The sequence below is a fragment of the Lampetra fluviatilis genome, chromosome 25 (assembly GCF_964198595.1).
Source record: "Lampetra fluviatilis chromosome 25, kcLamFluv1.1, whole genome shotgun sequence".
Taxonomy (NCBI): Eukaryota; Metazoa; Chordata; class Hyperoartia; order Petromyzontiformes; family Petromyzontidae; genus Lampetra; species Lampetra fluviatilis.
In genome coordinates, this window is record NC_136299.1 from 2239186 (window position 1) to 2260334 (window position 21149).

A 21149-nucleotide genomic window follows, 5' to 3' on the forward strand; every position below is an offset into this window, starting at 1 on the left:
TCATATTCAGTCTCTTGTTTGCCCATCACGTGTCCTAGAAATCTGAGCTCGCCTTTCTGTAATGATTAAAAAAAAGAACACTATGAGACCTCCTTTACCAGATGACGCCAAAAGGCGTACAACTCAAAAACCAATCAACTTCAAGGACAGTACATATCATTATCATTATCAGAGTTGTTTATTTTTGTTAGCATTTTGACTGCTTGTGTTGTGGTTATTGCAAACATGATGCCTTGTATAAAGGTGTCAGGTTTTGTACCAGTTGAAAGGGTAAAAACCTATTACTACTAAAAAAAAGAAGTCGAGTGCAAACCTAATTTCACGTCACGAAACAAAATAACCGCTGAAGGTCACGGCTACTGTAAAACACCCGCTCGCTTCACATCGAACTCTGCAGACGAGCGTAAACTCCACGGCAACATTTCCACAGCCACCGTCACGCGTTCATCGATACACGCCAGCGTCATGGGAACTCGGGTCGTGTTACCTTGCGAATAAACCCGGTCAAGCGCCGCGATGCCCAACGTCTGTGTTACAGCGTAAAATTACGTGGCGAAGCTATTTTTATAAAACACACAAACACCCAGTCTGGCTGCCGAGCGACAATTGCTTATAAATATCGCGAACAATAGAAGGGCGGTTATAGGGCTCCCAGTTTTTCCGCTGTGGAGGCCAAAAACACGACGTGTTTCTCAGTTCCGCACGCAGCTGGTTTTCGCGACCAGAATTATCCGTAATAGAGGGGGGATTTTTCGGTTAGATGGCGTAAATATAAATGTGTCGTGAAACCCGCCACCACCAGACGAAGCCAATTCGTAAGGTTTGTCGCGTAAACAAAATGTGCCGATTTGTTACTCGCAAAGCCACAAGTTGTGACTCTGGCTATCGCCTGATGAGGCCGGTTTTAATTACCGGTGAAACATCACGGTCCTCTAATTGGGGGATCTTTGTCTTAGACAACAGACACGTGTGTGGAGGTTGCATCTTCCTCTCTGGCACATCTCATCATCCCGAGGATAGAGTCCTTGTATAATTGTTTGATAACTTTCTGTGTATGGACTGCATGTGCGTTGTATCTCTCGTCAAGGAGCATAAACCATCATGCGAACGCCGCTCATCCTTGGAGCAGCGGCATCTGGCAATTACAAAGCTTATGGGAAATCGATATTGTGATAATGATCCCATTGTGAAATGTAATATTGTTTCGTGAAACATTATATTATGTTTCACTGCGTTCGCTTCTCGCTCTCGTAGAGAGAGGACGACGACTCAGAGGGGCAAAGAGGAACCACGGACGAGCGGGGAGGCGGCAGTCTCGAGATGAGCCGGTGCCAACAATTGCCCAAGCTCTGCGGTTCTCTGCATATGAAGGTGTCATCAGCCAATTAATGAGTGTTTACACGTGAGAGGAAACCGGAGCACCCGGAGAAAACCCACACGTGCGAGGGGGAAACACTCTATCTCACGAAGACGGAACAAGGTGGGGTCCACATTTTTGGCTGGGAAGGGAGTTTTGCAACATCCTCGCTGCTGCCTCCACTGTGCCGGAGTGCTTTAAAAAGTATTATTTTATTTTACCAGTTAAGGCCCACTAAACTATATAGCTATATTTCAGAAACGAACTGGCTCAACGAAGTGGCTGATCACGTGGAGATTTCGAGCAGCAGCCAAACTCTAAACGCATGACGTCGATTCTAAATGTGGAGATAAAAACCGGAGGACCCGTAGAAAAATCCACGCGACCACGGAGAAAGAGAGCAACACGCAAACTCCAAATATACAGCTGGCATCAGGATCAAACCCACGACCTCCTGCATACCAGGCGGCATAACGCCCCCTGCGGCATTGACGCTAGGGCCCAGTGGTGACGGGCGACGCTCGCGAAGAACGCCTCTGGCTGGACACTCACCCACGAGGATAGCGCTCCAGCTCGCTCAGAACGGTGTTCTCGCAAAACTCAAACACCAGGTGGATCCGGCGCTTCCTCCTGAACACCTCCAGGAGGTTCACGAGGTTCGGATGCTTGAGGGTCTGCGAAATGAATGAATAACAAATCTAGAATGAATGAATAAGCAAGAGTAATGTATGTGTGTCTGTTCAACTTCTATCGCACAGTACGTGCGTAGCCAACTGTGCTAATCGGAGGAGGAGTAAACACACAAAGCAGTTATAAAGCAACGAGTTTGTTCATCTACTCATGCAGCCAGCTATGGCCAGCTATGGCTGCATGAGTTTGGTGGTACATGTGTCATGCCGCCGCCACGAAGCCGTTCAGCAGGCGCCCCATCTAAGACCTCGCCACCACCAAGCGACGGAGCCGACCCCGCGTCCCCCTCACCTCACCTCACACGAACACACCCGCACGCATTCCCCCCCCCCCCATAGAGCTCCGTGGGGAGGTCACCTGGCCGACCGGTTTTTATCCGAGAAGCCCTTATCGGGATTAAACTTTCACGGTTTCCGGCGACCAGGGAATTGGACGACCTCCCCCGACGCTACTTTGCACCGCGGCGCTGCGACCGGCCTTAAGGTTGCAAGGTCGCAGCGAGGGGCCACTCGGCCACCGCGGGGGAAACGCATCTCACACACCCCACACACGCAAGTATCGACGGGGCAGGCAGAGGGAATAAGCATTGTGATGGAGGAGCATCATTAGAAAACACGCAGGCACCATTGTTAGGGGAGTTAAAGGATAAGGCTGTTAGTATGAGTAATCGGGAGAGCGGGGTCACGCGGGGAGCCGTGCACAAATTCCCACGGCGCACCTTTGTGACGGACGCCGCCGCATAAACTGCGATAATGGGGGGGGGGGCCTGCGTGAGAAAGGGATTGATTGGAATTTGCGCCGCGCAGGTTGAGCATTAATTAGCATATCAAAAGCGCCCGGAACGGCGGTGCGGATGCGAGAGGGTCGCGAGCCTATTGTCCAGAGTCGCATTCCCTTTGAGGTAGGGAGGGTAAATGGGGAGCGCAAAGGGGAAATCGCTCTCTTGCTCCGAGAAGCCAACGTCCAGGACTGCCCCAGCTCTGCCCTCCGGACGTCCGTGCGACGTGTCGAGGCAAGCAGCGAGGAAAACCCACGGAACGTCGAGTGCCTCAAACCGTGAGTAAGGAGGTAAAAGTGTTTCGTGAACGATAAATAGGGAATAGGTTCCGGGTTAGTAGAGTAGGCAGCCTCGTCGATTCATACTGACTCAACAACCAGTCCCACGTAGCAAACAATAAATCATTAATAGCTGATCGTGGCCTCGTGTGATCTCGTGTTATAAGTGTGAACGCGTGTGGTACTGTGTATGCGTAAGCTCGCGGCGTGCGTAATCAGCGTACCCCAGGTGCGCGATCATAACGTGAGCGGCGAGCGCGGCGCAGAGCGGCGCAAGAGTGGGTATCGCGTGTGGAGCTGTATGCGTGTGTGCGCGCACGTTCACGACGTGTATAATACAGGTGCGCGATCCTAGCGTGAGTGGTCAGGGTTGAGTGAGTGCCGCGCAGAGCTGTGTGTGGGTGTGCGCGTACGTAATTAAACATGCCTACTACGCGGACCCGCGGGGGAGGGGAATCCTGGAGCGACGGCTCTCACCCCATGGGTGAAGAACGCAGCAGCGGTTCGCCTAGCAGCGAGGGGGCGAGTAATGAGGTTAACCCGGCCGTTAGGGGTACCGAGGGAGGGATCGCGGGGGCTAGCGACCCTCACATATTGGTGTCAGAAACGGGACGATCCCCCGCACCCCCAAGGGAAAGAGGCCCCCCAACCCAGATTAAAATCAAATGCACATTTACGGGCAAAGGAATTCCATCATGGAAATCGTTTGCCCGCAGCATCAGAGGGGCTAAAAAAGTTAATGGGTGGTCAGATGAGGAGGCGTTGCAGCAGTTAGAGTTACATTTAGATGGGCGGGCAGCTGACTTTGTGGAAGCTTTGCCCGCAAGCGCACAAAATCAGTGGGAAAAATTAATGTGCGAACTCGAACGTCGCTTCGGCGCCTATGACGAGGAGGATGCGCAGGCGGCCTTAGAGGCACGCCGTCGTCAACCCGGCGAGGATCTGCGAGATTACGCCGATGATGTACGCATGTTGACCCAGCTCGCGTACCCAGAGTACGAGGCCAAAATAATTGAGGGCCTCGCTGCCGGTAAAATCCAGCGATATTTGGCACGCACCCCGTGGTGGCAGCCAAATGTAGACGGTGCACGCCTCTCCTTTAACACCCTCGTCGAGCGCGCGCGAAAATGCGAGAAACTCTCAGGTGAGCGCGCGCAGCCTCGAGGGAGGGGACGAGAGTGCGCCGTGGCGAGCCTACTCTCCGACGAGGAGGAAGAGATCGCCATCGCAGTAAGGGGACGGGCAAGGGAGCCCCAGAGACCTAGCGAGACCACCCCAGGGTGGGTAGCCGGGTTACAGGCTGGCATAGGAGATATACGCGAGGAAGCGAATAAAAATATGACCAAGCTGCAGTCCTCCGTTGAGGCCATCCAGTCCGAGATGGGGGAGCTGCGCGCCACGGTGGGAGGGCTAACGGGAAGGGTAACCCAACTAGAGGTGGAGTCCAGGCAGCGACAAACTGGGAGAGGGAGCGGGCAGGGGGCCCACTACGGAGCCGCCCCCCCTCCCCGGGCATGTTATATGTGCGATCGCCGAGGGCATCTAGTGAGGGACTGTCCTGAAATCACCCGAGCTAGGCAGACGCGGGGGTTAAACTCCAACGCCCCCTAGAGAGCGGACCAACTAGGGGTGCAATCGACGCGGTCCCGATACAAATAGACGATGATGAGAATAATGGCGAGCGAGTGATCTCCACACAGGTTCCAGCAACAACGCCCACGGAAACGGTGACTCCTGGCGACTGGCTACGGGAGCTGGTGGCAGGGATCACGGGGGCCACGTCGCTGGTGGAAGGGGAGGTAAACGGAGTGTGTACCCGAATCCTGCTGGACACGGGGGCGGTGGCCTCGCTCGTGAGCGCAGCGCACTGCAGCGCGATCGGGGTCGACGTGCGTCACCTGCAGGCACCGGACCGCGCGCTGCACACGGCGAGCGGAGCCGGAATGGGGCTGCTGGGGAGAGCCACCCTAGAGGTCCGCATAGGCAGTCAGGTGTGCACCCAGGAGTTCTACGTGTCGAGTGCGTTGTGTCACGAGTGTATCGCAGGTACCGACCTCTTAGAACGGCTAGGACTCAACGTGCAACCCCGCCAGCGATGCGCCACCATGGAGAGCAACGGCGAGCGGATACCGTTCTTGGGACGAGAACCGACGCGCCCCCGCTTCGCACCTGTGGCCGCTATCCTGGCGACGGCAGTCACCATCGGCCCGCTCACCGAGATGCTGGTGCCGGTGGCAACATCCCCCACCGACCCCACGCTCCGACCATCAGGAGAGGTAATGCTAACTCCTCACCCGGAGTTGGCAAAACGGTATGGGGTCGTGGGATCCGCCACGTTGGTAAACGCAGATGGGGACCGATTGTTTATGCGGATGTTTAACCCCCACAGTACCCCAGCGATACTGCGGCGGCGCACCCCGATAGCCACCGTACACCCCCTGCACGCACGCCACTCTAACGACTCGGTGTTCGCACTCTGGGCTGAGGACCCCGGTCGTTCTGAGGGTGACCAGGACCTGGCCTGGCGAGTCGGCCCGACTCCCCGAGCCGAGGTCATTCCCCTGCTCGACGCGTTACATGTACCATGGGCGGATTTACCTAAGGGAGAGGCCGATCGGCTGCGCGAGTTACTGCGGGAGTACGCCGACGTATTCAGTGAACACGACTCGGACGTGGGTCGGACCGATCTTGTTAAGCACCAAATTGACACCGGTGCAGCCCGACCCATCAAACTCCTTGCGTACCGAGTGGGCGCACCCGAACGCGCCCAAATAAAAGAGGCAGTTGGGGACATGCTTCGCGATAACATAATTCAGCCCTCGGCGAGCCCCTGGTCAGCCCCAGTGGTACTAGTGACGAAAAAGGATGGGTCAACCCGGTTCTGCGTCGATTACCGTAAACTAAATGCAGTCACGCTCGGCGATGCCTTCCCCATACCCCGCATCGACGACACCTTCGACAGCCTCGCTGGAGCGCGATATTTTTCCACCCTCGATCTCGCGTCCGGGTACTGGCAGGTGGAGATGGCGGAGGAGGATCGGCCGAAAACCGCATTCACCACCCCGATGGGGCTATTCGAGTTTCGAGTACTCCCGTTCGGACTCACCAATGCGCCCGCGACGTTCCAGCGGCTGATGGAGTTGGTGATGCGGGGCTTGCAATGGGAACAGTGCCTGATTTACTTGGACGATGTGATAGTGTTCAGTAGATCTTTGTCTGAGCATTGGTCCAGGCTTCGAGAGGTGTTCCAGCGACTGCGAGCGGCTCATCTCAAGCTCAAGCCACGTAAGTGTTACATCGCACAACGCGAGGTGGGGTACCTCGGGCATCGCGTCAGCGAGGCAGGTGTGCACACCGATCCGGAGAAGGTACGCGCCGTAGTGGAGTGGCCACGGCCAAGGAATCTGACGGAGATCAGATCATTTTTGGGGCTCGCCACCTATTATCGTCGATTTGTAAAGGGATTCAGCGAGATTGCACGCCCCCTCACCCAACTCACCTCCCCTAAGCACCCCTACCAGTGGACGGGGGCCTGCCAGACGGCCTTCACCACTCTCAAAGACCACCTCACCCACGCCCCCACCCTCGCTTTCCCCGATTTTACCACCGATTTTATTTTGGACACCGACGCCTGCAGCAGCGGGCTGGGCGCGGTGTTGTCACAGGTACAGGATGGGACGGAACGAGTCATCGCGTACGCCAGCCGGACCTTGAGTGGGGCCGAGCTTAACTATTGCGTGACCCGCCAAGAGTTGTACGCCGTGATTTTCGCATGTAAGCAGTTCCGGCCGTATTTGTACGGCAGGAAATGTCGCGTACGCACTGACCATTATGCTCTGCAGTTCCTTCTTACATTCAAGGAGCCGCGGGGGCAGATGGCCCGGTGGTTGGCGCAGTTGCAGGAGTACAACCTGCAAATCGAGTATCGGGCTGGCCGGACGCATGCAAACGCGGACGCCTTGTCGAGGCGACCCACGGTGGACGCCGAGACAAGGGCGGAGGAGGCCTGCCCGTGCTTCACGGGGGGACGCTGCCGGCAGGCAACGGACCCCCGAGCGGCCGCGGCCACTGACCCCCCCCCAGCGAGAGAGAGTGCAGTGTGCGCCACAGAGGCCCTCACAGGTGGCACCGAGGATCCCGTCGACCGCACGGCAAGCGCGGGACCCGCGGCTCGGGACCCGATCGGACGGATCCAGGAGGACGTCGGCTGCGCCTTCCCGGGCCTGAACGACGAGCAGCTGAGACAGACCCAGCAGCGAGATCCCGATCTGGCGGCAGTGGAGGCGGCACTGCGGGAGGAAAAGAGCGCCCTACCAGGACCCTGGAGCGGTTTGTATGCCCGGTTGTGTGTGCAGAACGGAGTGGTACGGGAGTTAACCGAGGCCGGCCAGCCGGGGTGCATCTGTGTTCCTGCCCAGGTGCGACCCCAGCTGCTTCGGCTGGTGCATGACCACCCACTCGGGGGCCACGATGGGGAACGACGCACTCGAGAAACCCTGCGTCGCCAGTATCTCTGGCCCAAATTGGCACAAGACGTGGCGGCCTGGGTACAGGGCTGCCGCGCCTGTCAGCAGTGCGGGCCGAAACCGGCACGATACCAGGTACCCCTAAGGCCGTTCCGCGTCAGCCGCACGAATCAGCTGGTCGGGATTGACCTACAGGGGCCATTCCCGCGATCCCATCGAGGCAACCGATATATCCTAGTCGCAGTAGAGTATTTCACCCGCTACCCCGTGGCAGTGGCCATCCCTGATAAAACGGCCTTGGTGGTGGCCCGGGCATTCGTGGAACACTACGTACTTAAGCACGGGATCCCAGAACGAGTCCTCACCGACCAGGGTAGCGAGTTCGAGGCCGAGTTGTTCCAGGCACTGTGCCGAGAGTTCGGAATCCAGAAGGACCGAACCACAGCGTACCACCCCCAAGCGAACGGTATGGTGGAGCGCATGAATCAGACCCTAGCGGGGAAACTCAAACGTATGGCGGCCGCAAATCAACGGGATTGGGACGAACACCTCCCCTACGCCCTTTTCGCCTACGCCACCACCGTACACACGTCGACGGGACAAACCCCGTTTTTAATGATGTTCGGCCGTGAGTCTCGTTTACCCGCAGATCTGCTATTCGGCGTCCCTTCCCCCCAGCCGGAGGAGGGAAGCCGCCCCGTGGAACACCTGTTGGAGACCCTGCGAGAAGCCCGAGGCCGAGCATACCCGCAAGGGGAAGCCGCGCATCGGCGGCAGGAACAGGGCACCCGACCCCGCATGGAACCCCCCTTTTTCCTGACAGGCGCTAAGGTGTGGCTACACACCCCTCGCGTCGGGGCCGGGCAGGTGGGGAAACTGACGACCTACTGGCGGGGACCCTGGACCGTGGTGCGACAGATCTCCCCCTGGACGGTACTAATTTATGGCGGGGAGAGGGATCGAGAGACGGTGGTCAACGTCCGCCGCTTAAAACCGTGGAAAGCGGCCCCGGCGAGAGAGAACCCCGTCACTCGAAGGCCCCGTAATCCCGGAGTACCCGCACCCCTCGTGTTGGGGGGTCTCGCACCCTACATGGGCCCCGCCGGGCCCCCGAGACGCCCCGACCCCGCCAGGGGACGGCGCGGACGACGGCCCCTAAACCCCTCTGCTTCTGAGTTTGTACCCCAGCCCGCAGGTACCGAGGTACAGGGAGAGCCGCTGGAGTGGAGGAGGAGGCCGCCGCAGGAGCTGCAGAGGACGGAGCCACCCACCCCGAGACCAGCCACGAGGGCCGGACGGACCCCCCGGACCCCGCAGCGTTTCCTCGTGGGCGCGGCTCAAGCCAGTCAACCCGGGACGGAGACCAGCACCTCAGGGGGCGATGTCATGCCGCCGCCACGAAGCCGTTCAGCAGGCGCCCCATCTAAGACCTCGCCACCACCAAGCGACGGAGCCGACCCCGCGTCCCCCTCACCTCACCTCACACGAACACACCCGCACGCATTCCCCCCCCCCATAGAGCTCCGTGGGGAGGTCACCTGGCCGACCGGTTTTTATCCGAGAAGCCCTTATCGGGATTAAACTTTCACGGTTTCCGGCGACCAGGGAATTGGACGACCTCCCCCGACGCTACTTTGCACCGCGGCGCTGCGACCGGCCTTAAGGTTGCAAGGTCGCAGCGAGGGGCCACTCGGCCACCGCGGGGGAAACGCATCTCACACACCCCACACACGCAAGTATCGACGGGGCAGGCAGAGAGAATAAGCATTGTGATGGAGGAGCATCATTAGAAAACACGCAGGCACCATTGTTAGGGGAGTTAAAGGATAAGGCTGTTAGTATGAGTAATCGGGAGAGCGGGGTCACGCGGGGAGCCGTGCACAAATTCCCACGGCGCACCTTTGTGACGGACGCCGCCGCATAAACTGCGATAATGGGGGGGGGGGCCTGCGTGAGAAAGGGATTGATTGGAATTTGCGCCGCGCAGGTTGAGCATTAATTAGCATATCAAAAGCGGATTGATTGGAATTTGCGCCGCGCAGGTTGAGCATTAAGTAGCATATCAAAAGCGCCCGGAACGGCGGTGCGGATGCGAGAGGGTCGCGAGCCTATTGTCCAGAGTCGCATTCCCTTTGAGGTAGGGAGGGTAAATGGGGAGCGCAAAGGGGAAATCGCTCTCTTGCTCCGAGAAGCCAACGTCCAGGACTGCCCCAGCTCTGCCCTCCGGACGTCCGTGCGACGTGTCGAGGCAAGCAGCGAGGAAAACCCACGGAACGTCGAGTGCCTCAAACCGTGAGTAAGGAGGTAAAAGTGTTTCGTGAACGATAAATAGGGAATAGGTTCCGGGTTAGTAGAGTAGGCAGCCTCGTCGATTCATACTGACTCAACAACCAGTCCCACGTAGCAGACAATAAATCATTAATAGCTGATCGTGGCCTCGTGTGATCTCGTGTTATAAGTGTGAACGCGTGTGGTACTGTGTATGCGTAAGCTCGCGGCGTGCGTAATCAGCGTACCCCAGGTGCGCGATCATAACGTGAGCGGCGAGCGCGGCGCAGAGCGGCGCAAGAGTGGGTATCGCGTGTGGAGCTGTATGCGTGTGTGCGCGCACGTTCACGACGTGTATAATACAGGTGCGCGATCCTAGCGTGAGTGGTCAGGGTTGAGTGAGTGCCGCGCAGAGCTGTGTGTGGGTGTGCGCGTACGTAATTAAACATGCCTACTACGCGGACCCGCGGGGGAGGGGAATCCTGGAGCGACGGCTCTCACCCCATGGGTGAAGAACGCAGCAGCGGTTCGCCTAGCAGCGAGGGGGCGAGTAATGAGGTTAACCCGGCCGTTAGGGGTACCGAGGGAGGGATCGCGGGGGCTAGCGACCCTCACACATGTTGTTGACGTCGTATATTGTGAAAATTCGGTCACAGTTCCTATGATCACTGTTTCATTGCTTTTATGGCTTTATTTTGGTGATTTTCGAAAAGTTTTTTGGTTTGGCCATGTTTGTTTGTTGTAGTACAGAGTTAGACTGATGGCCTTAATCTAAGTTGTCTTGTGGTTTTTGTTGTTGTTTGACTTGCATCCCACTGGGATTTTTGCACACAGCGTTGGTGTACGGTGCTTTTTATGCAATATTTTGCTGTCTTTTCTTGGATTTTCTGTTTGCACATAGTCACATAGTCACTTGAAGATGTTTTCTTGTTCATGTTCTTGTTTTCTGTTTGTTGCGGTTGCACCCGATTCAAGAGCCGAATGGCTCACAGGGCTCTACCTAATAAATTAACTTGAACTTGATTTAAAAGTGCATAGCTCCAGTGGCTTCTTAATGTTGAAAGAGCCTTTAAGACGGAGGCACGAGCGCATCTGAAAGCGTGCAGTGCGGTGACCGTCTGTTGTCCGATAGGCAGCCAAACCCCGCTGATGTGAGGACGGCCGGAGTTCGTGTGGTGATTTATGCTCCTTGGCGAGATCAGCAAGGTATTGTGGTTCGTTTGTGGAAAATGTACACGAGCCTATGACCAAACCATGTGCCCGATCTCATCACAACCCGCCAGGCGGCGGTGGTGGTGGCTACTCTGCTGCACGTGGCCGCCTGCAACGCAGCGCTGGGTAGGCAGCAGCAAAGGTCTGTGGATTACCGCACAGATGTCGCAGAACTCCCTTCCTGTGGGCATCGAGGTGGTGCCATGCCCTGGCTTGCCTGGTGAAGGCAGCACAGCAATCATGTGGACTCCACCTGTTCCATCTGCATGGGATAGAGTGTTTCCCCCTCGCACGCGTGGGTTTTCTCAGGATGCTCTGGTTTCCTCCGGCGTCTAAGCACACACTCATCGGCGGAAAACTCCTTGATATATAAAGAGGACCGCAATCATTGGCGTGGATGCCTTCCTGCTTGTCTGTGGTTCCTCACGTCTCTGAGTCTGTCTGTGTGAGAATGAGTGAATACCGTGCAGCAGTGCATTACAAGTTTACATTACTAGTAGATGATCATTGTCATCGAGCTCAGAAGATAAGTAGGGGCTGAGCTCAGAATGATGACCATCATGCGCAAAAGATGGGTGCCGCGGGCAGCAGAGGGTGGTGTAAGTGAACTCTATTGTTGCTCTGCACACCTCTCACCTTCCACTGACCCGCACTGACCAGCGTGGTGAAGTATGGTCAAAATAACACATCATGGCCCTGCTAGGCGTGGGGGGAGAAGGCCTTCGACCAGCAGTGGATTAACAACACACGTGCAGGTAGGTACACAATACAGGCAGTCCTCTACTTACGATGGAGATGCGTTACGACGACCCCATCGTAAGTCGAAAATATTGTAAGTCGAAGATGGCCTAGCCTCCCCAGGAGTCTAAAAGAATAGTGATAATTTAGCAAAACAGAGCAATTTACAGTACCGTACTGTACAAACTATATGCTGTATGTATTTATTAATTACAATACTGTATTGCACAGTAAAATGTAAAGTAAAAAACAAGGTAAATTCTTAGCCTACCTATATGAACTGCAATTTATAGAAAGTTTTTTCAGGAAACAATCCTATCTGCTATAAAAAAAACTTTTAACATGCATTGAACGTATCGTATCGTGGTAACCCTAAAAAGAAATCGCTAAAGCTACGTATCGTACATGCATTGAACGTATCGTAACGTATCATATTGTACTGTACTCACCAAGATTATGTCCGTCGTCTGCATACTTGAACGATGTTAGGTTGTTGATGGCAATTTTGTCGTATCACTATCGCCATCGTAAGATCGAAATATCGTAAGTCGGACCCCATCGTAACTCGGGGACTACCTGTAGTTTAGCATGGATATGTCAACGATGGGATTTTGTTTTCAGAGATTTGCAAAAATGCATGAGGTCATGGAGTTCATGGGAAGCGACATCTTATGAGTGCTCCAGTCCGGCAGCACCTCTGTCTCTGTGTACGTTGACCTTCTTTTGCCCCCGAACGTAGCCACCCAAACTAATCATGTGTTAGTTAGCGCGGGGCAGTGCTCCTCTCTGTTGGCAGCCCTGAGCGGTGGCATTTCTACGTTTCTATAACAGGGGTTCAGTATATCCCTACATTGGCCATTGATGACTTACACTGGTCAACAACAACAAAAATTTCTGGACAGGACTTTTGAAGCTGTTTTAGACTAATTTCAGGGTGCTGATTCCAAATCTAATCTCAGATTCGCTCTATCACATCTCATTTTTATGCTATCGGCATACCCCATTTTCATTGATTTTACCCGAAATTAACTCTGTCACTTATGATTGCAAGTTGTTGCGAGTCAGTGACTGCTTTAGTGTTAAAATATGGTGCTGTATTTTTAGGATAGTGTGTTTATAATATCATTTTATGTAGATATTCACATTTATTTAATCTTTTTCTTCTGAAATTTTTATTGAAAATGCAATATTTGATATCTCAAAAACCTGATGTGATAGACAAAAACTGATGCCAGATTTGGAATCAGCACCCCAAAATTACATTAAAACCGTTGGAATACCTTATGCCAGAAAAAGTGTGTTGACCAGTGTAATCAGAGTGTTGATCATTGCAAGGCCACCACGGGCCACTAAGGACCTTTAGTGCGGCCCCCGACAATACACAAAGAGTGAAGACACCCCTCATCATCATCATCATCGTGCCGCTGTGGCGGCCCTCACACTGATGATGTCTCACCGGCGATCGTGCCCTCCCCCCTCTGAAAATGAGTGAAGAACACCAAACTTATCACAAGACAGGAACTGACTTGATGTTTCATCCCCGTGGATGATGGGCTAAGTGTGAACCCATGACCAGGATTTTAAACTCACGGCCTTCCGATTGTGTGATTAACCTCGGAGCATGGCTGGGCACAGCGTTAGTCGTGATTGGGTGGTGGCTGCGATGAGACACTGACAGATGAAATGTGCCCCTAGTCCAGTGCCTGGACAGCGTGTTTCTGAGTTCACCGCGTGGAGCTGAAGCTCCTGCTAAAGCTCCCAGCAACGTGGAGCGAAACGTCAGACATCGCGCCGGACAGCATTCGGTACAACACGGGGAAAAAATGGAGAGCACGGTCTAAAGAACTAAGTTGGCAGGCGATGTCTCCTTCACATATCCGTCTCTCCACATAAAAGCAAAGCATCTTGCCATAACCCAATCAACCACACGGACTTCTGGAAGTGCATCAATGCCTGTCGAAACTGGTCCAAAGTTTGCTGTTTCTGAAGCAATGCTGCCGAAATTCCGCGCTCCCAGAAGGCCGTGCACAGCTGATGGATTGCACGAGGAACAGCATAACAACGAGCACTTACACCGGTGTGTTCTTCACTCATTATCGGCCACTTTCACCAATACGACATCATGAATGTGTGATGGCTGCCACACATTTGAAACCATTGGGTTTTGTGTATTAAATTAACAACTAACTTATTCTACCAGGTAAGACCCACTGAGCTATATTACTCTTTTTCATAAGCGGCCTGGCCACAAATGATAGCTCAACAAAAGTCGGGGAGAACAAGCAAATTCTAAATATACAGCAGGCGTCAGGGTTGGGATCGAACCCACGACATCCTGTATACCACGCGAAGTAGTTAACATCTCAGTCACATATTCACTTTAAGATGTTTTTTGTTCATGTTTTTGTTTTTTGTTTGTTGCGGTTGCACCCGATTCAAGAGCCAAATGGCTCACAGGGCTATACCTAATAAATGAACTTGAACTTGAAATGAACTTGAACAACGTATTGTGGGAGGCCGCATATCAGGAGGGCTTTCAATGAAGAACACAGCTGTAGTGCCACTGACCTGCGCATGATTTATCGACCTTTGAGTTACTATTTTAGGATGATTTATCAGGGCTCCCACTGCTTTGTTGCGGGCATCTCAGCGGCCTTTGTGAGGCGCATCATCTCCCTTCCCTGTGGTGAAGCAAGCAATGGCAAGTGAGCCGCTCGAGTTTCAGTGGCAGCCGTTGCTGCATTACGTGAGTTCAAGCACTTCGTGCTGTTGTGTTGTTGTTCCACTTGTTTCTCGCAGGGGGTTATTTCGTTCGCGAAGCGCATCGTCGCCTGCCACTGGTTCAAGGATTCCCCCGTGGGATTTTCCCCCCGACGAAAAATGTCAATTGTAAGAAATTATTATTATTTACTTCCATACGGAGCTACCGTAACAGTAACAAAACCTACTAAACGCGTTTGTCAATAATACTGTGGCTTTAAAAATATATTATCGGTGACGTTTTTTACAATTGGCCTTTGTTAATTTAAACCATAAATGATAAGGTATTTACTCATAAAAATACACGGTTAACCATTTTTTTACATCCAGTGTGACAAAAATTCCTCGCAGCATCACAGATGTTCTCTGTGCAATCAGCAGGTGATTTTTCTCTGGAATGTCAGCCAGCAACCAGCCTCTGTAAAAATGCCGCTGTGATGAGATATTAAACACCTCACCTGGTATACAGAAGGTCGTGGGTTCGATCCCGACCCTGTGACGCCTGGATATTTGGAGTCTGCGTGTCTCTCTCCCCGTGGTGGCATGGATTTTTCACGGGGGAAAAATGAAGAGCACGGTCTAAAGAACTAAGTTGGCAGGCGATGTCTCCTTCACATATCCGTCTCTCCACATAAAAGCAAAACATCTTGCCATAACCCAATCAACCACACGGACTTCTGGAAGTGCATCAATGCCTGTCGAAACTGGTCCAAAGTTTGCTGTTTCTGAAGCAATGCTGCCGAAATTCCGCGCTCCCAGAAGGCCGTGCACAGCTGATGGATTGCACGAGGAACAGCATAACAACGAGCACTTACACCGGTGTGTTCTTCACTCATTATCGGCCACTTTCACCAATACGACATCATGAATGTGTGATGGCTGCCACACATTTGAAACCATTGGGTTTTGTGTATTAAATTAACAACTAACTTATTCTACCAGGTAAGACCCACTGAGCTATATCACTCTTTTTCATAAGCGGCCTGGCCACAAATGATAGCTCAACAAAAGTCGGGGAGAACAAGCAAATTCTAAATATACAGCAGGCGTCAGGGTTGGGATCGAACCCACGACATCCTGTATACCACGCGAAGTAGTTAACATCTCAGTCACATATTCACTTTAAGATGTTTTTTGTTCATGTTTTTGTTTTTTGTTTGTTGCGGTTGCACCCGATACAAGAGCCAAATGGCTCACAGGGCTATACCTAATAAATTAACTTGAACTTGAAATGAACTTGAACAACGTATTGTGGAAGGCCGCATATCAGGAGGGCTTTCAATGAAGAACACAGCTGTAGTGCCACTGACCTGCGCATGATTTATAGACCTTTGAGTTACTATTTTAGGATGATTTATCAGGGCTCCCACTGCTTTGTTGTGGGCATCTCAGCGGCCTTTGTGAGGCGCATCGTCTCCCTTCCCTGTGGTGAAGCAAGCAATGGCAAGTGAGCTGCTCGAGTTTCAGTGGCAGCCGTTGCTGCATTACGTGAGTTCAAGCACTTCGTGCTGTTGTGTTGTTGTTCCACTTGTTTCTCGCAGGGGGTTATTTCGTTCGCAAAGCGCATCGTCGCCTGCCACTGGTTCAAGGATGCCTCCGTGGGATTTTCCACCCGACGAAAAATGTCAATTGTAAGAAATTATTATTATTTACTTCCATACGGAGCTACCGTAACAATAACAAAACCTACTAAACGCGTTTGTCAATAATGCTGTGGCTTTAAAATATATAATCGGTGACGTTTTGACATTTAAACCATAAATGTCAGGGTATTTACTCATAAAATTACACAGTTAAACGTTTTTTTACATCCAGTGTGACAAAAATTCCAAGCAGCATCACAAATGTTCTCTGTGCAAACAGCAGGTGATTTTTTTCTGGAATGTCAGCCAGCAACCAGCCTCTGTAAATAATGCCACTGTGATGAGATATTAAACACCTCGCCTGGTATACAGAAGGTCGTGGGTTCGATCCCGACCCTGACGCCTGAATATTTGGAGTCTGCGTGTCTCTCTCCCCGTGGTGGCGTGGATTTTTCTCTGGGTCCTCTGGTTTTTCCCTCCAGATTTAAAATTAAAATGCGTTCAGAGTATTTGGCTGCTATAAATTTCCACACAATAAGCCACTTCGTTGTGCTATCATATGTGGCCAGGTCACTTATGAAGAAGAACTACATAGCTCAGTTGGCCTGACCTGGTAAAAGAAAACATTTTAGCTTAGTTTTAATTGACCGATAACATCTTTATAAATAGAGGTCTGCAGAGCTTTAGCAATTGCTGGCGCCGGCTCATCGCGTGGCTGCCGCCTTCCCGCTCGTCCTGCGGTTCCTCTTGAGTCGTCGCTTTCTCTACGACAGCGAGCGAACGCCTGCCCGGCGACGTCTGGGCAGGCGTTACACGAGTTGAAACTCGTTCCACGATCGACACTCGCCTTCAGCATCCTGATCTCCCGTATCGCGATCTTGCGGATGACCAAATCGTCGTCCGACTCCATGAACCTCTTGACGGCGACCAGCTGCTGCGTGTCCCGTTGCCGGCACTTGAACACCACGCCGTAGGAGCCCTCTCCCACCTTGCCCAGCTTCTCGTACTTGTCCATGGCTCCGCGAATGTCTCCCCCGTCCCGCGACCTGCATCGCAGCCATCGCGATAATGAGAAGCGTCGTCACGGTCACCGCGGGGGCCAGGAACGGTCAAGGCTCAGACGGCACATAGGTGTGTGTACAGTATGTAAAACTTATTTCGCAGCGTACGGAGTCAACTGGGTTAATTTGGAGGTGCTCGGGAAATACAACAAAACTAAACACTAAAAGCAGTTCTAAAGAAATGTGTTTTGAATCTAGTGCGTAGCTCCAGTGGCTTTCTAATATCGGAATGGCATTGCAGATGGCCGCGGAAGCACATCTGAGAAGTAGATGCACGTGTAAGTTCAACACGTAGGCTGTCACGACCTTTATTATTCATAATAATAAAGGTTTTTTGGGGGGTGAGATCGCGTAAGTATAAATGTGTCGCTTACCCATCACCACCCGACACAGCCAATCAGTAAGGTTTGTCACGTAAAGAACACGTGCCAATGAGTCACTACTTCAGTGTGTTGGAGAGTAAACCCACAACATTTACATTTCGAGAACGACGTTTCTCTGGTGATTACAACAACCAGCCTCATAAGGCGGTTTGCTCGTGTGATGTAAGAGAATAAAGTTTAGATGGAAGCATATTATATAATTTTACGACGTAGAATTGTAATGTATTACTTGCTGCTAGTAACTCAGCTTATTGTAGAGTATAGTAAGTATACTGATGGTGCTATGCAGTTTATACTTTAGTTTTTAATGTAGTTTATACTTTAGTTTTCTACGTGGTTGTTTAGTAACTGCAGCTACATACTATTAACATTCCTTTCCTTTGTTAATGCTACTCCCTGCACCCTCCCTTGGTGCTGCTGATCCTGCATAATGCATGGGCATAATATGACTATGAAACCCCCCCCACCCACCTCCTACGCATTTCCCATGAATATGCTAAATTCCTCTTCATATGCACATTCTTTTTGTTAAGGCGCTCTTCCACCTCCAACCCAGCTTATATATAAGCTTCTAGCTTGGTAGTGTCTCATGCTTCACCTGAAGACGGCTGCTTGCGTTGTAGCCGAAACGTCGTGAGAATTATTTTATTTTATTATGTTTTATTTTTATTATTTTATTACTTCCCTTCTACATGACTTTACCGAAAGAACCAAGAAGATGAATCCCTGCAGTCACGAAAGCTTTAAATCGAAATTTAATTCCAAAGAAGTTTGGGCCTTGAATTAAGGCGTGAAGGTGATGGCATCACGGAGAGCCTAGGGGCCGTCCATAAATGACGTCACGCACCTGGGGGGGGGGGGGGGGTCAGGCATTTGTGACGATGTGTGACGAGGTGGGGGGGGGGGGTTTGAGAAATGTGACGTCACATCAAAATGCGCAACTTTAAATAAATATAGACAACACGTTCTACTTAATTAAACAGACTTTTTAATAAATGTTTCTCCTACAACATCAGAGTGCAGCGCCACATTAAATACGCACTACAATGACAATAGTTTAAAGCGATTTGAAGCATGTTTTATTTGCGGGGGGGGAGGCAGAGTTTTGTGACGTCATATTTGAGGTAGGGTCTGACGTTTTGTGACGCCGTGTGACGAGGGGGGGGGGGGTCAAAAATCGTCCAAAATAGCGTAATTTGATGTGACGTCACATTTTTATGTGACGTCACATTTCTCACCCCCCCCCCTCGTCATACATCATTACAAATGTCTGACCCCACCCCGCAGGTGCGTGACGTCATTTATGGACGGCCCCCTACCATCATGCGCATGCATCGAATGGAACATTCGGGGCTACCGTTCACACCGTTGATTGTGCAGACCTTGAGTTTTGAACTTCGGGTTGGTGCGTCTGTGGTGGGATTCTCCGAGACACAGTTGCGGTTGGGGCTACGTACGGTGCGAAGGAAGTTCGACGTGCATCCACGAGCGTACCCTTTAAGTCTGTGGGTCACGTGTCCCGTGCGGCTGAAGGGGACATGGGGGCAAGATGAGGAGGATCGCAATGGCCCCCGGCTTCTCTCAGACACCGTGTCCCTTTGGCTCTGTCTCCTCTCACCACCCTCGCCCGCCCGAGGAACCTGCCTGGCCTTGTCAACAGCACCGTGCCTCTCGCAAATATCTCCGCTGCTGGAAACCTCCATCAACGGCGCTTCGGGTGGCAGGTTTGCATAGCCGTCAACCCACACGGTTTAGCCCGTAGACTTGTGCAGGGAAATTGAGTTTTCAGGTCCGTACGGCGTACACAGCCGTTTCAATACGGGCACAAAAAAAACGTTAATTTGTGTCTATTTGTTTGTGTTTCTCCCTTGTAACGGGACTTTGTAGGATGAACGCTGAGATTTATAAGGGCGCGGGGTGACCAATAAGGTCTGAATTGGTCTGTGATAAGGTAGGGCACTGATAAGGGGTTGCCAGCTATGGATTTGTGCCAGATAAGGAGCGCCACGTGGTTTTTAAGCGAACTCAACTTGACGTTTTGACGACTGTGAGTGCATCTCCCTCCTCCGAAAGCCTTAAAGCCATAGGCCGAGTTTGACTTATATACTTTGGGGGTGCGGGGCAGGGATTCGGGTTATCCCTCACATTACACATCGCGCCCACATATAATCTATTCATTTGTACTCTTAATTGTAAACTTCTGAAAATGAATTAATGAAGTTGTCCAGTTTGGGAGGGGCATTGCACCCCTCCCCCGGCCCGTGCCCCCCCCTTCCCCACAAGTTCCGCCCATGCTTGAAACCGTAACATTGTGACGTGTTGTGACGTGTGTAGTGACGTGTTGTAGTGACGTGTAGTAGTGACGTGTAGTAGGGGGCACGCCCCTCACTCGCTCACTCGTGTCTGTGAAGGGTCGACTGAACACGGATCCACAAATGCCCCACCACGGCCTATTAATAAATAACACTGTAACACATTTTTTTTGTTCCTGGGTAGTAAGTGTTATTTCCTAATTGCGTATGCCTCAAAAGTGCAGAAAATAGCTATTTTTCCCCACAAACATTGCTTTGAAATGTACCTATTTTCAATGAGAAAACGTGGTGTGCATTTGTGTATTTCGTTCACATAAAGTCCTGGTCATAAAAGCAACGTTTGTGGAGAATAATAGCCATTTCCTATTGCTTGTGTAAGTGTATTGTTGTGACCTGCGGCGTGGTGAGTGGGTGAGTGAGAGAGTGAGGGAGTGATTGAGTGAGTGGATGGCTAAGTGACTGGGTGAAACGGTGAGTGGATGGGTGAGTGGGTGAGTGAGTTAGCGAGTGCATGGGTTATTAAGTAATTGTGTAAGTGTATTGTTGTCACCTGCGGCGTGGTGGGTGAGTGAATAAGTGAAAGGGTGAGTGAGGTGGTGAGTGCGTTAGCGGGTGGGTGGGTGAGTGATCGTGTAAGTATTTTGCTGTGACCTGCAGCGTGGTGAGTAGGTGATGGAGTGAGTGGGTGAGTGAAAGGGTGAGTGATTGAGTGGCTGAATGATTTAGTGAGTGGGTGAGTAAGTGAGCGACTGTGTACGTGTTTTGCTGTAACCTGCAATATTGTTTGTTGGTAGTGGTGGTTGTTACACAGTGTGGACCAGATGAATCAGAATCTGGTGGACCAACTCCGACCCATGCGCAGAAGAATCGATGAGTGCAGCTCACTGGGAGAGCAGTAACCACGCCAGTAGTCGCGATACGCGTCACGCTCTGGAATTTCTATTGGAAACCATCGCTGAATGTCCATATTCCATCACGTGATACACTGTCTAAAGACAAACTGATAAAGCCCACTGAGCAACGTAGCGCTTTTTCAGAAGCGACCTGGCTATGACAAATGATAGCTCAACGAAGTGGCTTATCTCGTGGACATTTATAGCAGAAGCCCCACACTCTAAACGCGTGCTTGTTGATTCTAAATGTGGAGGGGAAACCCAGAGGACCCGGAATCCACACGGCCACGGAGAGAGAGAGACACGCAAACTCCAAATATACAGCAACAGGCGTCAGTGTCAGAATCGAACCCACGACCTCCTGCACACC

At 52.1% G+C, this 21149-nt stretch overlaps 1 protein-coding gene across 1 annotated transcript in view; it reads right to left on the reverse strand.

Annotated features, from left to right (window-relative positions):
• LOC144941657 (cyclin-dependent kinase-like 1) overlaps positions 1 to 21149 on the reverse strand; it is a 55341-nt gene that overhangs the window by 31434 nt on the left and 2758 nt on the right. The window contains exons 2-3 of the mRNA XM_078868015.1: positions 16978 to 17176; positions 1910 to 2031 (exon numbers count right to left, since the gene is read on the reverse strand). Coding sequence (XP_078724141.1) covers positions 1910 to 2031; positions 16978 to 17145 — 290 coding nt within the window. The 5' untranslated portion in view covers positions 17146 to 17176. The remainder of the gene's footprint in view (positions 1 to 1909; positions 2032 to 16977; positions 17177 to 21149) is intronic.